This window comes from Octopus sinensis, linkage group LG2 (genome assembly GCF_006345805.1).
Source record: "Octopus sinensis linkage group LG2, ASM634580v1, whole genome shotgun sequence".
Taxonomy (NCBI): domain Eukaryota; kingdom Metazoa; phylum Mollusca; class Cephalopoda; order Octopoda; family Octopodidae; genus Octopus; species Octopus sinensis.
In genome coordinates this window covers 174,745,847-174,760,760 of record NC_042998.1, presented here as the reverse complement: position 1 = coordinate 174,760,760, position 14,914 = coordinate 174,745,847, and the positions used below count along the sequence as shown (strand labels likewise).

Below are 14,914 nucleotides of genomic sequence, written 5' to 3'. Positions count from 1 at the left end.
GTTTCTACAGCTGGATGCCCTTCCTAACGCCAATCACTCTGAGAGTGTAGTGGGTGCTTTTTACATGTCACGGGCGACAGTCAGGCGGTACTGGCAATGACCTCACTTGAATCTTTTTACACGTGCCACCGGCACAGGTGCCAATGAAGTGGCATTGGTAACGATCACGCTTGAATGGTGCCCTTTTACGTGCCACAGGTACGGAAGCCAGTTGGCTGCTCTGACAACAATCACGCTCGGATTAGCACCCTAAGTGCCAGTAAGGCGACGCTGGTAACGATCAGGCGACGCTGGTAGCGATCAAGGCGATGCTAGTAACGATCCCCCTATAATAAAAAGAAAGGACGCACTGGATAATGACCCAGAGGTACACTACCTGAACGGAAAAAAGGGGACTTGGTTCTAAGCAACAAATTTTTGTGAAAACAGTCTAAAGAAATGTTTAATTGTGTTAATAATTCAGTTGTTTATGATTTAATTCCAGAAATCCATCAGATATAGCTATAAGATGTGCTGAGCAAGTTAATAGTGTGGTCAATGATTGGCTGAGGAATCATGACTTTGCAGAGCTTACTTTGGAGAAGCAGAAGCTTCTCTTAGGACAATTACAGGAAGTCGTATCACCTCAGCATGCAGTCCACAAGGTTATGCGTATGTATCACTTCATATTTTGTATATTCATCATCATCATCATCATCATTTAACGTCCGCTTTCCATGCTAGTATGAGTTAGACAGTTCGACTGGGGTCTGGGAAACCAGGAGGCTGCACCAGGCCCAGACTGATCTGGCAGTGTTTCTACAGCTTGATGCCCTTCCTAACGCCAACCACTCCGTGATTTGGTGCTTTTTACGTGCCACTGGCACAAGGTGCCAGGCAAGGCTGGCAGCGGCCATGATCGGTTGGTGCTTTTTACGTGCCACCGGCATGGAGGCCAGTTGAGGCGGCGCTGGCAACAGCCACGTTCGGATGTTTCTTTTGTAAATGAACATGTAGCAGAAAAATTGTAAATGAATTTTCTGGTAGTGTAATCTGTTGTTAGTCATAAAGAGATAATTAGTTGTAGGCTTTGTTTCAAGTCATTACAATAGCTTTTGTATGGTTTGAAATCATGACCATGTGATTAGCAGTGCAGTACTTTAATTTCACAGCTATGTGCCATAACAATAATTCCTTTCATTGGCACAAGGCCACAAATGTTGGTGGGTGGGATGTAGTTAATAGTTGAGCTCAGTAATTGACCGGTATGTATTTTATCTACTCAGGAAAGCCAATCCTAGTAAAATTTGGATCCAAACTATTAATGCCAATCACTATCCTTTGTGCTGTGATAATTTTTATATTCTGAAGAGGAGCATGTGTTATCCATATCTAATGATTACAGACCTCATCTGCTACTATGAATAGCTAAGATTGATGTGTGTGACTAGTGCCATTGCTATGTAGCATGAAACATTGGAGGTTATTGCTTCTTAATACAGTAAATCTTCGAGTATAGTCCACCCTTGAGTATAATATGCAGGAGATTTTTAGGGAGCTATACCTCTGAAAAATCTAAACCTTGTGTATAATACGCACTCCTTCTCTAACTTGAGTCGTGCGTAATTAAACCAGCAGCACTTAGTCGAACAAACACTTCCGCGCATGCATAATAGAATAATGGTGATGTTCTTAACTGTTATATGGGAATGTAAATATGATTGCAAATTGTTTTTGTTACATGTTATTCTGTGTTCTGAATACTTTTATTTTAATAAATGATGCTTACTGCAAGTTATGGATGATTCTTTTATGACTTCATTGCTTTCAGGCTTAGCTTAAGGTATTTTCGTGCCCAACATCACAAAATGAGTCTGAATAAACATTGCCTGACAGCAAATAGAGACTTGGACATTGCTTAGAAAATATTTTTCATTTTTAACCACGTATATAGTACGCACCAGGGATTTTGACCTTTAAATTTTGGGGAAAAAATGCGGATTATACTTGAGGATTTATGGTACTTAATCATTGTTTAAGGCAATGAGCTGGCAGAATCGTTAGCACACTGGGCAAAATGCTTAGTGGCGTTTCATCCGTCTTTATGCTCCAAGTTTGAACTCCATTAAGCTCATCTTTGCCTTTCATCCTTTTGGGGTTGATAAAGTAAGTACCAGTTGAGTACTGGGGTCAGTGTAATCAACTTAACCACCTACCTCAAAATTTGGAATTAATATTTAATCATTGTTTCTAACTTAGGAACAAAATGTAAAATTTATGGGAGGTGATTTATATTGACTCTGGTACTTGACTCTTTTACTCTTACTTCTTTAAGTCATTTGACTGTAAATCATCATCGTTTAACGTCTGCTTTCCATGCTAGCATGGGTTGGATGATTTGACCGAGGACTGGTGAACCAGATGGCTGCACCAGGCTCCAATCTTGATCTGGCAGAGTTTCTACAGCTGGATGCCCTTCCTAACGCCAACCACTCCAAGAGTGTAGTGGGTGCTTTTACGTGCCACTGGCACAAGGGCCAGTCAGGCAGTACTGGCAATGGCCATGCTCAAATGGTGTTTTTTTACGAGCTACCTGCACAGGAGCCAGTCCAGAGGCACTGGCAACGACCTCACTCGAATGTTTTTTAAAAATATGGAATGCTTCACGAATTTGCATGTCATCCTTACGCCTTGTTCAGGCTTCTAAGTTTGTATAAAATACCTTTATGGACAATATTTTTAACCACAGTTAAACTGCCATATCCAACAAGGAAACTATCAATTATCTGACAACAGTACTATGTTTCTAATGATACTTAAGTGCCCATATTTCACACTTTATTAACCATACCTTTGGGAAAGAAATATAAAAACAAAACTCGAGTCATACCTAGCTTCTTCTAGCTGCTTTTCTCTAGCTTTCCTTTTAGCTTTTTTACCTTGAGTGTTGGCCAGACGAGCTCTAGCTTCTGATAACATTTCAAGTTCATCTTCATCTTTTAAATATATACAATTTTATTTATGAAATAATACTCAAGTTCTTATTCAACATTATAATTCTATGGCCTGGTGCTCTGGTTACAACAGTGAGAGTTCCAGTTGATTCACCGCCTGTTTGTGAAATTCATGTGTAAGTGGCTGAGCTCTCCACAGAAATGCATACCCTCAACATAGTTCTCAGGAAGAGTCAACATGACAAAGAATGTGACAAGGCTGGCCCTTTGAATTTCATATACAACTCATTTTTGCCAGCTGAGTGGACTGGAGCAATGAGAAAAAAAGAGTCTTGCTCAAGGATACTATACACTGCTGGAAATTGAACACATGAACCTACATTTGTGAGCCGAATACCCTAACCACTACACCATGTGCCTTCCTAAAATTCTATACAGCATGCCCAAATAACCAGTTCTTCGAGGATTTTTTTTTTTCAATTCTTTTTTTATCATTGTTGTTCCACATATGGTTGCCAAAAAGAATCTAAGCTTATTTTATTTTATATCTTCAGTGAAACGAATCAATGAGTTTATATACCAATGTATTTGCTCTGGCTGTGTAGATAAAGTCAAAGTGCCTGCTGGTGTGTCAGCAGTTGAAACTGAATTAACTGCTGCTACCAAAGTATTTATTCGACTTATTGGACTTAATTTTGGAGTCTGTCGCGAATTCTATACTGAACTCTTATCAACTATGATTCAAGGCAAAGATGAAGCAGCATCCAAAGCTAAAGATACATCTGAGAGGCCAAAATCACCAGACAACAGTTGAGTTCTAGATGAACCAATCAAGGACTGATCTTAATTAGCCTATATATGAGGAGTGTCTTTTTCTTTTTATTTATCAATTATAAAAATCGATTAAAAGGTAACTAATTGATAACTAATTTTGAGCATTATGGCAGATATGCTTGTAAGCAATAATTTTTTTTTTTTTATCAGTTTCTTGAAATTTTTATTTGGGATCACTACAGATAGATTTGGGTTTTTTTTTTAATTTTTATAAAACAAAAAAAAAATCCATATACAGTTTAACAAACATATATATGCAAGTAAAAAAGAAAAAAAACATTTTTAAAAATTTCAAATTTATTTTTTAAAATATTAAGATTTCTCACTTCCATTCTGTCCATGACTGCATTTAAAGATCCTCTTCACAACCATTTTATAAAAGGGAAACTGGTCTTCTGTGAAATAATTATATTGTTAGAATTGTTTTATTTAAATTTTTAATAGACTTATTGTTGGTATTGGAAAAGAAAATACAAAAGTGGAAAAAAAAAAATTTAAATATTCTTTTAGATTTTGCATTTTGTTTTGAGATTGATATGGAATATAATTAAGAATTATATCACAAAATGAAGTTGATCACAAAAATTACTGTTGAAGTAGTTGAGATATTCTTTCACACAATTTAGGACATTTGCTACTTACCAAATGTCTGTGATCTGAAAATTATAATTTCTAAACATTGTTTTTCATTAAATTATGAAGAATGAGAGTATTTTTTAATCTTTTGATATTTCATTAAATCATTTCATTTAAGCATGATTTCTTTGTCTTGTGTTTTTTTTGTTAACCTTGATAGTTTTGTAGCATTATGACTGTAAGGTCAAGTCAATGGCATTTGATCACATGTTGAATGAATTCAAATCTCAATACAATAGATATATACTGGACATGGTAAATATATCTTTGCTATTATTTAAAATTGCTTAATGTTATTTCTTCAAGAAAGACTATTCTTGCTTGAAGGGGTCTGGCAAGACTGAACCAAGTTAAAACTTGTCACTGTATTTACCAAAAAATCAAACCTCAGCATCATCATCATTTGATGTCTATTTTCCATGTTGGCATGGATTGGACAGTCTGACAGGAGCCAGCAAGCCAGAGAGCTGCACCAGGCTCCAGTCATCTGTTTTAGCATGGTCTCCATAGCTGGATGCCCTTTCTAATACCAATCAAATTACGGAGTGTATTGAGTGCTTTTTAATGTGGTGTTGGCACGGGTGCTTTTTACATGGCCCCGGCACACGTTATTAAGTGTTTAATCAATTTCTGTTTAGGAGTTGTTCCTCTTGTCTTTCCTGACAAGAATAATCATTAATGTTGTTATTCCTTTTCATTAAATTCACATTTTGACCAATTACAAAATATTTTCAACTCACTACATTTAGTAGGTTAGCCTCACCTTGTTATCACTTACTACATATATCTCTAATTTTGTTGACAACAAATTCTGCTCATACTCATGGCTATATGATTATAAGTACAAAAAGAATACCAGTTGTTATCTATGCTATGAGTATTTAAAATTAGAAATAATTATTATAATTTTCAGATTTGTATTTAACATGGGTGGGAAAAAAGTTGTGGCAGCAGTTTCTGAATTAAAGGAACTGAGTTATGTCATAATCATAAAGCATAATCAGAAATCTTTGGTAGGGGTTCAAATTCAAGTCAATATATTGAAACTGAATCTGGAAGGGAAAATTTTCTTTCAGTTTTCTAAGGTGGATTGGTAGAATCATTAGTGTCAGATAAAGTATGTTCACTATTCATTCTGGCTTTTCACATTTTGAGTTCAAATCCCGTCGAGGTCATATATCTCAGAATTTAAGCAATGCAAAATAAAAAAAAATAGAATTCAATACTTGAATGGTACAAATATTAATTATTGTTTAATTCATCAGTTGAAATTGCATTGTATAGTTTTCTTTAACAATTTTTAAAAAATAACCACTGCAATATTTTGATTTAGTTATATATGATAGTATTATCCTTACTTCTAAATATATATGGAATGAATATTAGTGTTGTGTTTTTACTGTTAAATTGCCATATTCTATGACAATTTGACAGTGTAAAATTATTTCAAAACTAAACATTATATCTGCATAGAAAAATTCTAGAGAAACTTGGAAAATATTTTGATATCTATATCAAAATATGATGGGCTGTTTAATGGCAATATAACAATGAAAAAGCTATTAAATAATTGAAGTAGAAAAAAAAAAAACAAATTAAAGAACCCTTCTATTTTAGTGGTAGAAGCTGAGATTTGATACAACTCAAATGTCTATTGAGTGGTGTCTACACAGTAGTTAACTACAGTAAAACAATATATTAAATGCATTAAACCAAAATAAAACTTCATAATGTGTTTATTTTCCTTGTCATTATGATATTGACAGTTATTTTTTATTACATTGGAAACAAAAATATTAGTGGTTTCATAAACTCCTGTTGATGGCATCTAATTCATTTAGTATTCGTGGGTGAATTAGATTTTAGATGAGAATGGAAAAGAATGAATGGATCTTCAAATTTGGTTTTTAAAAAATCTAAATTCAAGATTTTTCTTTGTCATCTCCTCAAAATTAAATATTGAACATATATTGTTTATAAAAATGGAATAGTAGAAGGTAGATTTAAGCAGAATGGGTTGTTAGCAATTCTTTCTTGTACTGAAGTTCAGCATATCTCTTCTGAAGCTCTTTCTCTCGTTCTGTCTGTCTTTGCACATCTTCTGTCATAGACTAAAATAAAGAAAGAAGAAATAAGAAATAACCAAAAAATGATATTAAGATACATTTTTCTTAAAAATCATAACATAATTCATTGGCAACTCAACATAAAAATCAAATTCCAGTGGTGACCTCTGCTTAGGGAACAATAGAAGAACAAGTGTTGTGTTAGTAAATTACCTTAGAGAATAGTTCATTGAAATAAAAGAGATCTTAATTCACTATGTTATATTTTGTAGTTAGCAATTACAACATTCATTAGAAAATTTACCAATTTACAACTCTACTGCCATCCTGGAAAAATCATACAGTTGCCTGTAGTCAGAAACCTAAACCAAATGAACTAGTCCCAATGTGGTATGTTTAGCCCTGTAGGTCATCACCATTTGTTTGATTGTAACTTTTAAGAGTTTTGATGATTTAACCATTTCGTTACCAACCCAGCTGAAACTGGCTCTGGCTCTGAGTACAAATGTCTTGTTTTCATAAGTTTCGAATCAAAATCTTCCACCAAACCTTAGTCACAATTTATGTTCCTAATACTAGCTTAATGATAACTAAGTCATTTTACTAAATTCTTTATTATATTTAAAGTAATTGAAAGAAACACAGAGCTTCTCAAAATAAATACAGTAACGAAAGGGTTAAAGAAATTCCATTCTGATGGCATACCTTATAGCATGCTGGTCTTTGACAGTGAAACCTGGTCTGAGAATGCCCCAGTGTAAAACTAATCTAGTCAAAGTAACAGCGTGATTAGATAGATCTCACTGCGAAGTTTAGAATCTGCCTTAGTCTGTTTGATAACGTGAAGGCATCTGTACTAGTTTCATTGTTTGCAACACATGAGTAGAGACAAATAGCATTATTCAGCTTCCAAGGCTTTGGTAGCAGTATTCAAAGTAATGCTGGAGAGTCATCAATATTAATATCTAAACATCCACGCTGATGTGGCAAAGAGATATGAAAAAAGAGGACACAACTAGATTGACCTGATTTCAATAACATTCCAATACTAGCACTGGGAAATGATGGGCAGGAAATTGTGCAGCAGCAGTAGTTGTGGTGGTAATAGTTTACTCAGCAGCATCTTCTGTATATTTTATTGACTGCCAGAGGTATGCATAACAAAATCAATCTGGGGAGGATATGAACTCAAAACAGACGGACAAAACTGAATACTGTTATGCATTTAGTTCTCTTCTCCTCTTTATCTCTCATTTCTCAATTAAGAATTCAAGAGAAACAAGAACACTCAGAGAGCGCAAACCTCTGCCAAAGCAACACCAACATTCTCTCAACAATTAGCCAGAGATGATTTTTAAAATGCAAATATCTGAAATAAACTCAACTGCTCTCACAAATGAGAATAATAAAAATGAACCCAAAAATTAAGTAAAAAATGAACTAAAAAATAAAGTAAAAAAACAAGAAAAATAATCCAGAATCCTTGTCTGGTACCAGATTGATCCCAAAATCTAATCAGTTCATGAGATATCTTGTCCACAGACAAACAAACAAACGTGACTAAAAACAATACCTCCACCTTCATTAAGGCAGAGGTAATAAGTCATAAAATGTCATTAAAATTAACAAGGGTGAATAATTATCATAAAATAAATAAGCTTGCCATAGTGAAAAGGGAATGTGTGAGACGAGAAAGAAAAGGAGAGAAAAAGGAAAATGTAATGTTGGGAAGAAAGATATGTGCTAAACATTGATATGCCATTAGCTACATTGATAGCGTATAATTATATAAACTGCCCACCTCTAGAAATGTGACATACAAGCTCTTTTGTCGTTTTGGATTCTCCATGACTTGGTGCAAGTATAACATTGTAAGAACACTTAATAGAGAATGAAAACTATAAAGGGTAGTAAAATAGTGCCTATTAAGACACTGAGTCATTGGGACAGAACTGACTATCTTTAAGAGAGAATATCCTAGTGTAGTTTGAACCCCGAGAAGACAGTAACAAAGGAAGATTTCAGTTCAGTGCTTGAACTTAATGAGATTCTGATGAATAAATTATGCAGTGTTCTCTGCTGTTTATGGTAGTGACCTGAAACTAGTTATGGGTCACTAATTGCAGCACTAAAAATTCATCATCACAAAAAATAGTATAAGCTGGTGTTTTAACTGTCTCAGCCAATACTCTTTTTACTTGTTTCAGTCATTTGACTGCGGCCATGCTGGAGCACCGCCTTTAGTCGAGCAAATCGACCCCAGGACTTATTCTTTAGAAGCCTAGTACTTATTCTATCGGTCTATTTTGCTGAACCGCTAAGTTATGGGGACATAAACACACCAGCATCGGTTGTCAAGCAATGTTGGGGGGACAAACAGAGACACACATACATATATATATATATATATATATATATACGACGGGATTCTTTCAGTTTCCGTCTACCAAATCCATTTACAAGGCTTTGGTCGGCCCGAGGCTATAGTAGAAGACACTTGCCCAAGGTGCCACACAGTGGAACTGAACCTAGAACCATGTGGTTGGTAAGCAAGCTACTTACCACACAGCCACTCCTTTTCTAAAGTTGCATGTTTCATAAGAGACCACAAGTCTTGGTATTCAGAACACTGATTTGATTATAATGGAAGTTAATAAACAAAGAACCAAATTGATGGGAGTAACATAGCTATTTAACCAGGTATTGCAAACAGAAACATTAACTTAACACACTTTCAGCTTGATTAAAGTCACTGGGATGTAACAACCTCTGTGGTCCAATGACCACGTTTCTTGTACTGAAGTTCAGCAATCTCTTCTGAAGTACACATACACACAGCTCTACCCCGACTACTCATACATAGAAGAGGAAATGTTTCCAAACATTAAAAAGAAAAAAGTGCTTACTTCAGATCGCTTAGGTATTGCTCCAATCTCATGGATTCTAAGTTTTTCAAAAGTTTTAAGTTCCATGTAAGTTTGCTCAATTTGTTCTGAGATGTCATGTAGCTGTTTCACCAAAGTCTGGGATCTGGCCTGAAATAAAAGAATGAATATTCTTAGTTTTATTCTGACCTGAAGGAAGCAGAAAAAGAAATGAACATCAAGATTCAACAACACAACAGACTACTACCACCATCTTCAATTTTATCATTTTAATGTCTATTTTTCTAACTGGCATCAGCTGAACAGATTGGAAATACAACTCTTTTTATGCATCCTCTTATTGTGACATTGCTGATAGCTAGCCGATCAATATTAGCAATTGGGAAGCAGTTGCCAGCAACCGTGGAGATTGGCGACGCACCATAAAAGAGGGAATACAAAGGAGTGACAGAGGGAGAGAGGAGAAATGGAAAGACAAGAAAAAACGTCAACAAGAAACAATGACATTACAATCAGCCAGGAACAGTCTTCGCTACATTTGTGGTACCTGCCAGAGGGAGTGTTTGTCCAGGATAGGACTACACAGCCACAGCAGGAAATGTGTCAGGACATGAAATGTAAAAGCCGGACTAGACTATGTTATGCGCAACTCCATTGTCTCCCGAGACAAAAAGGATGCCAACAACAACGATAGCTCGCCGATATTTTAGTGGCACATTCCTCACTGGGGAAACACTTTGTATTCAAACCCAGTTACTTACCCTGTTTTCTGATATGTTGTCTATCTGGTGTGTTCACCTAATTGGTAGGTAATTAGGTTTAGGCTGATGGTTAATTTCTAACAATCAGTATTTCATAATGTCTCATTTGCATCACTGATCTCCAAGAGCCTTGGTCCCTCCTTGTTCCTTGCGCTAAATCTGTAGATTACATGTGTGCCAGAGTAGCCATCTGCTGTTGCCCAACATGTTTATTAGCTTAGCTGGGATAATGAAGTACTGTTATTCATTATTGAGGCATGTTTGATGACAGGAAGTGTCCCATTGAAACAGTGATTTCTTCATTCATCTATCACTACTGATTGTACTGCATAGGTAGAGAGTATTGTTTTTGTCATATTACTCAAAACTAGTCTGAGCTTTATTATTCTAGATTGTATGACACATGTGTACGAACAGCCATGCTACATGGCAGTGAAACATAGGCTGTGACTGCTGAGGACATGCATAAGCTTGCAAGGAATGAAGCCAGTATGCTCTGCTGAAGGTGTAATGTCAGTGTGAATACAAAACAGAGTGTAAGTGCCCTGAGAGAAAAGTTGGACTTAAGAAGCATCAGATGTGGCGTGCAAGAGAGACGACTGCACAGGTATGGTCATGTGCTGTGAATGGATGAGGATAGCTGTTTGAAGAAGTGTCACACCCTAGCAGTTGAGGGAACCTGTGGAAGAGGTAGATCCAGAAAGACCTGGGATGAGGTGGTAAAGCATGACCTTCGAACATTGGGCCTCACCGAGACAATGACTAGTGACCAAGACCTTTGGAGATATGTTGTGCTTGTGAAGACCCAACAAGCCAAGTGAGACCATAACCTGTGGCCTATGCCAGTGGTGTATAACCAGCCCACTTATGAGTACCCTTCATTCATTGGGCAATAAACTTTGCTTGCGAAGACCTGTTGAAGCAAGTAAGATCAAAATCGCTGACGTGGCTGATGACAGTACCACCTGATTGGCACTCGTGCCAGTGGCATGTAAGAAGCACCATTTGAGTGTGATAGTTGCCAGCATCGCCTTACTGGCACATGTGCCAGTGGCTCGTGAAAAACAACATTCAAGCGTGGTTGTTCCCAGTGTCGCCAGACTGGCTCCCATGCAGGTGGCACGTAAAACCACCTTTTGAGCATGGTCATTGCCAGTACTGCCTGACTGGTCCTCGTGCCAGTGGCACGTAAAAGCACCCACTACACTCTCGGAGTGGTTGGCGTTAGGAAGGGCATCCAGCTGTAAAATTTTGCCAGATCAGATTGGAGTCTGGTGCAGCCTTGTGGCTCGCCAGTTCACAGTCAAACCATCCAACCCATGCCAGCATGGAAAGCAGACGTTAAACGACAACGACAATGATGAAGTATCAAAGACTATTATTTAATGCACCCTTCCACTTTTAAACTGGTAATGTATTATTTGAGGAGAATTTGATCGTTATTTTAAGCAGATGGGTTTTCACAGCAGCTATTATTATCATAAAAATTTATATATTAAATAACCATTAACTTGAGTTACCTAGCTTTAGTTATGATTTAAAAGATCCAGTGACAAGATTAAGGTAAATGAGTTCAGCCTAATTATTAAAAGTACAGAGAATCTTGTATTTACCTGATATCCACCCAAAATTATTTTCAACTTTTTTTCTAGTTTTGCTGCTTGTTTAGCATCTTTGGTCATGTGGTTTCGGTTAATCTGAAAATAAAATAACACAGAAATCATGATTCTAATACCAATATACTATCAAAATACAGCACAGCTGTTGTAGACGAGAAGACATAGCAATCTCAAGAAGACAAAAAGTAAAGTTAACTCCAATCAGATTTGAATTTAGAACATTGAATCTTCCTTTGAATTATTACAAAAACAATAACCTCAGCGATGCTTCAAAGATTCACTGAATTACGATATTGGTTCTTTACTATCCCTGTCACAGACAGTCCTTATCAGATAAGTAATCATATATAAAACAAACAGATACATTCTCAAATCTCGTGTTGATGCAAGTAAAAAAAGTATTTAAAATTAGGGTGTATAAAATTCTTTATTTACTTACCTCAAGTCGTTTTTCTAATGATTCGATTCTATCTTTCTTGCTAGCAAGATTTGCCCGAGTGTACCGATTTTGTGATGGCATGAACAATATCTGAGAATAGCACTCATCCCATACTTGACTGAAAGCTTCCAAAGATAAATCTCCATGATTCATACCATGTTTTACAACATCCATCTCAGTTTGGAGTTGTTTCTTAGCCTGTTGATAAATAGATTGTCATAAAACATGGTATTGTTTAGTTGCCAGTGCGGACAAACAATAAATTCAGTTTATTATAAGGAAGGGATACATCAAAAAGAATTGGGTACTGTAAACTGCTCATCTTAATATAAGAATGGAGCCTACTACTATCTAAGTGAGTAAGAAAATTGTAGAATCAAGAGAATTTATGAAAGTCTTAAAAGACTGGTTATAACAAAATTTCCTAACAAATGTGTCTAGATCATAGCATGGCATAGTTGGAGTATGACCAAAGACATCTATCATGAAATAACTGAAAACCAAAGTTTAAATACCCTTGGATGAGTACATTATGACTAAAATGAACAAGAATATGTAGAAATAATAATTTGTCATAATTGAGAGAGAGTTATAAATTACAAAAGAAATGCTAATTAAGAACATCCATGTTGGTGCTACGTAAAAAGCACCCAGTACACTCTGTAAGGTGGTTGATGTTAGGAAGAGCATCTAGCTGTAGAAACTATGCCAAAACAGATAATGGAGCTTAATGCAGTCCTCTGGTCAACAGCTTTTGTTAAACTGCACAACTCATATCAACGTGGAAAATAGATGCTAAATAATGATCATGATCCAAATAGATATAGTAATCAGTTGTAAATGAATAACTGTATGTTTTCTTTAGTTTTGTTCTTTTTGTCTTACAAGATACTTGTCAGCCTTACTAGTGCTGAAGGCATGAAAAGAAGCACCTTGTATACACGGTAAAGTGGTAGGCATTAGGAAGGACATCTAGCCATTGATATGATGCCAAAGCTGACATCGGAGCTCGACACAACCCAGTGGCTCACCAGATCTAGTCAAATTGTCCAGCTCAGGCCAGCATGGAAAATAGATGTTAAACAACAACCATGATGATGATGACAGTGGTGCTGGTGATGGTGACAACAGTGCTGCTGATGATGTTGTTGTTCAGCTTTTGTGTTTTGTAGTCCAGCAAGAAGTTTTCACCTTTTTTCATTTTTCATGTGGACTAAAGAAAGGAACTGTGCCCATGATATCAGCAAGCCTTCCAAGACTGGTGAAATTAATGCAGTTAAACTTCCTCTAGAACAGTTGCAAGTTAATGATGCAGGAAAAATATGAGCAGGAAGAGATTCCCAAAGATCAGTGACCTAGAGAGGAGGAAGGACTGGGTGTAGTAATAAGTGCAAGGTCTTGAGAGGTTGAGTAAACACGATATGGATGGTGAAAAAAAGAGAGACTTCTGTGAGGAGCAGTGGTTACAGTGTTAACTTTAGAAAAGGCAGAGAGAAGGGATAACACAACTGAGGGTTCAGAGATTGGCGAGCAACTCCATACCAATGAAGCAAGAGACATTTCTGAAGATGTTATCTAGAAATAGTAGTGAAATCTCTCTCAAATCCCATCCAATCATAATAAAATAAAAATGAACAGGATTGTAAAAGCTGGAATAACTTTGATTGTAGGGCTGACCTCAAGCTAATCAACATCAATTACTACAAACAGTTCAAGTTTCTCACAACACAAACCATAACATTTGCTCTATTCTATAATTAACTGATACAACAACATTCAAGAGATTCTTGTATTAAATTATGATAAGAATTTCATAGTTCAATATCATCAGACTAAGAGTAGTTTTAAGTGGGTATTAGACATTAAGAATTCCATCAGCTGTTACCAATAATTTTTTACAACAATTTCAAACTGACACTCTAGAAATAATACTATAATAGTTACTTCAATCAGTTCTTCCTCTTCATAGCGTACATAAGGATGAGTTTCCAGATAGGCCAAATGTTGAGCTTGATTGACAGCTACTTTCTGATTGGGTACAGACTTCTTCATACCAGGTGTTATACCCATCTGTGAAGCGGTGGGGTTGTGCAGGCTGTCATAATGAAGCATTATCAACATTTCTTTCTTGATCAATTCTTCAGCCTGAAAGTAGAATTTAGAAACAATAGATCAAATGAAACACACAAACCTAATCTGGTAGTAGGTTATTAATAATGAAGACAATTATTTATCTTGATTTTGTTGACAGAGAGTTGCTGAAACATGGAACAAACTGCCGGCATCAGTTGTTAGTTGTCGGAGCACTGCATCCTTCAAAACTTCCATGCTTCCTGAGATTCGCCAACACTACACTTGATTTTCTCCCCTCCATACACACACAAGCATGTAACTGACTCATACATTGTTCGCTTTCCAGACATTTCTACATTACTGCATGTACTTTATATGCACTTTCTGACAAGTTGTGGTGCACCTGAGCACTGTATACAATAATTTCATTATTATATTATTTTAAAATATGGAAAATTAACATACAGCATCTACAAAGACTGAAGAGGAACAAGAAGTTGAGTCTGTCCTGCCTGTTCAAAGTGCAAAGATAATTTAAAAGACTGAATACAAGTAAACTAAAACTATAGTTGAGCATTAGAAATAAAACCAAGCAAGATGACTATATTTCCAATGGTAAATGTAAAATAGGGAAGACTTTGTAGAATATTCCATAAAGTAGTGTAAAT

At 36.1% G+C, this 14,914-nt stretch overlaps 2 protein-coding genes across 4 annotated transcripts in view; one reads left to right on the top strand and one right to left on the bottom strand.

The window, feature by feature from the left end:
• Positions 1–4,526, top strand: part of LOC115223298 (T-complex protein 11 X-linked protein 1) — a 45,527-nt gene extending 41,001 nt beyond the window's left edge. For 2 of the 3 annotated variants that reach the window (XM_029793810.2, XM_036500459.1), the window contains exons 9-10: positions 485–651; positions 3,488–4,526. In XM_029793810.2, coding sequence (XP_029649670.1) covers positions 485–651; positions 3,488–3,747 — 427 coding nt within the window. In that variant the 3' untranslated portion in view covers positions 3,748–4,526. Of the gene's footprint in view, positions 1–484; positions 680–969; positions 1,004–3,487 lie in introns of those variants that run through there. The other variant, XM_036500460.1, reaches the window with a different exon arrangement.
• A 1,595-nt stretch (positions 4,527–6,121) lies between these two features.
• The window catches only part of LOC115223287 (cell division cycle 5-like protein), a 31,276-nt gene continuing 22,483 nt past the window's right edge, over positions 6,122–14,914 (bottom strand). Inside the window, exons 16-20 of the mRNA XM_029793799.2 lie at positions 14,118–14,318; positions 12,174–12,371; positions 11,729–11,812; positions 9,376–9,504; positions 6,122–6,514 (exon numbers count right to left, since the gene is read on the bottom strand). Coding sequence (XP_029649659.1) covers positions 6,407–6,514; positions 9,376–9,504; positions 11,729–11,812; positions 12,174–12,371; positions 14,118–14,318 — 720 coding nt within the window. The 3' untranslated portion in view covers positions 6,122–6,406. The remainder of the gene's footprint in view (positions 6,515–9,375; positions 9,505–11,728; positions 11,813–12,173; positions 12,372–14,117; positions 14,319–14,914) is intronic.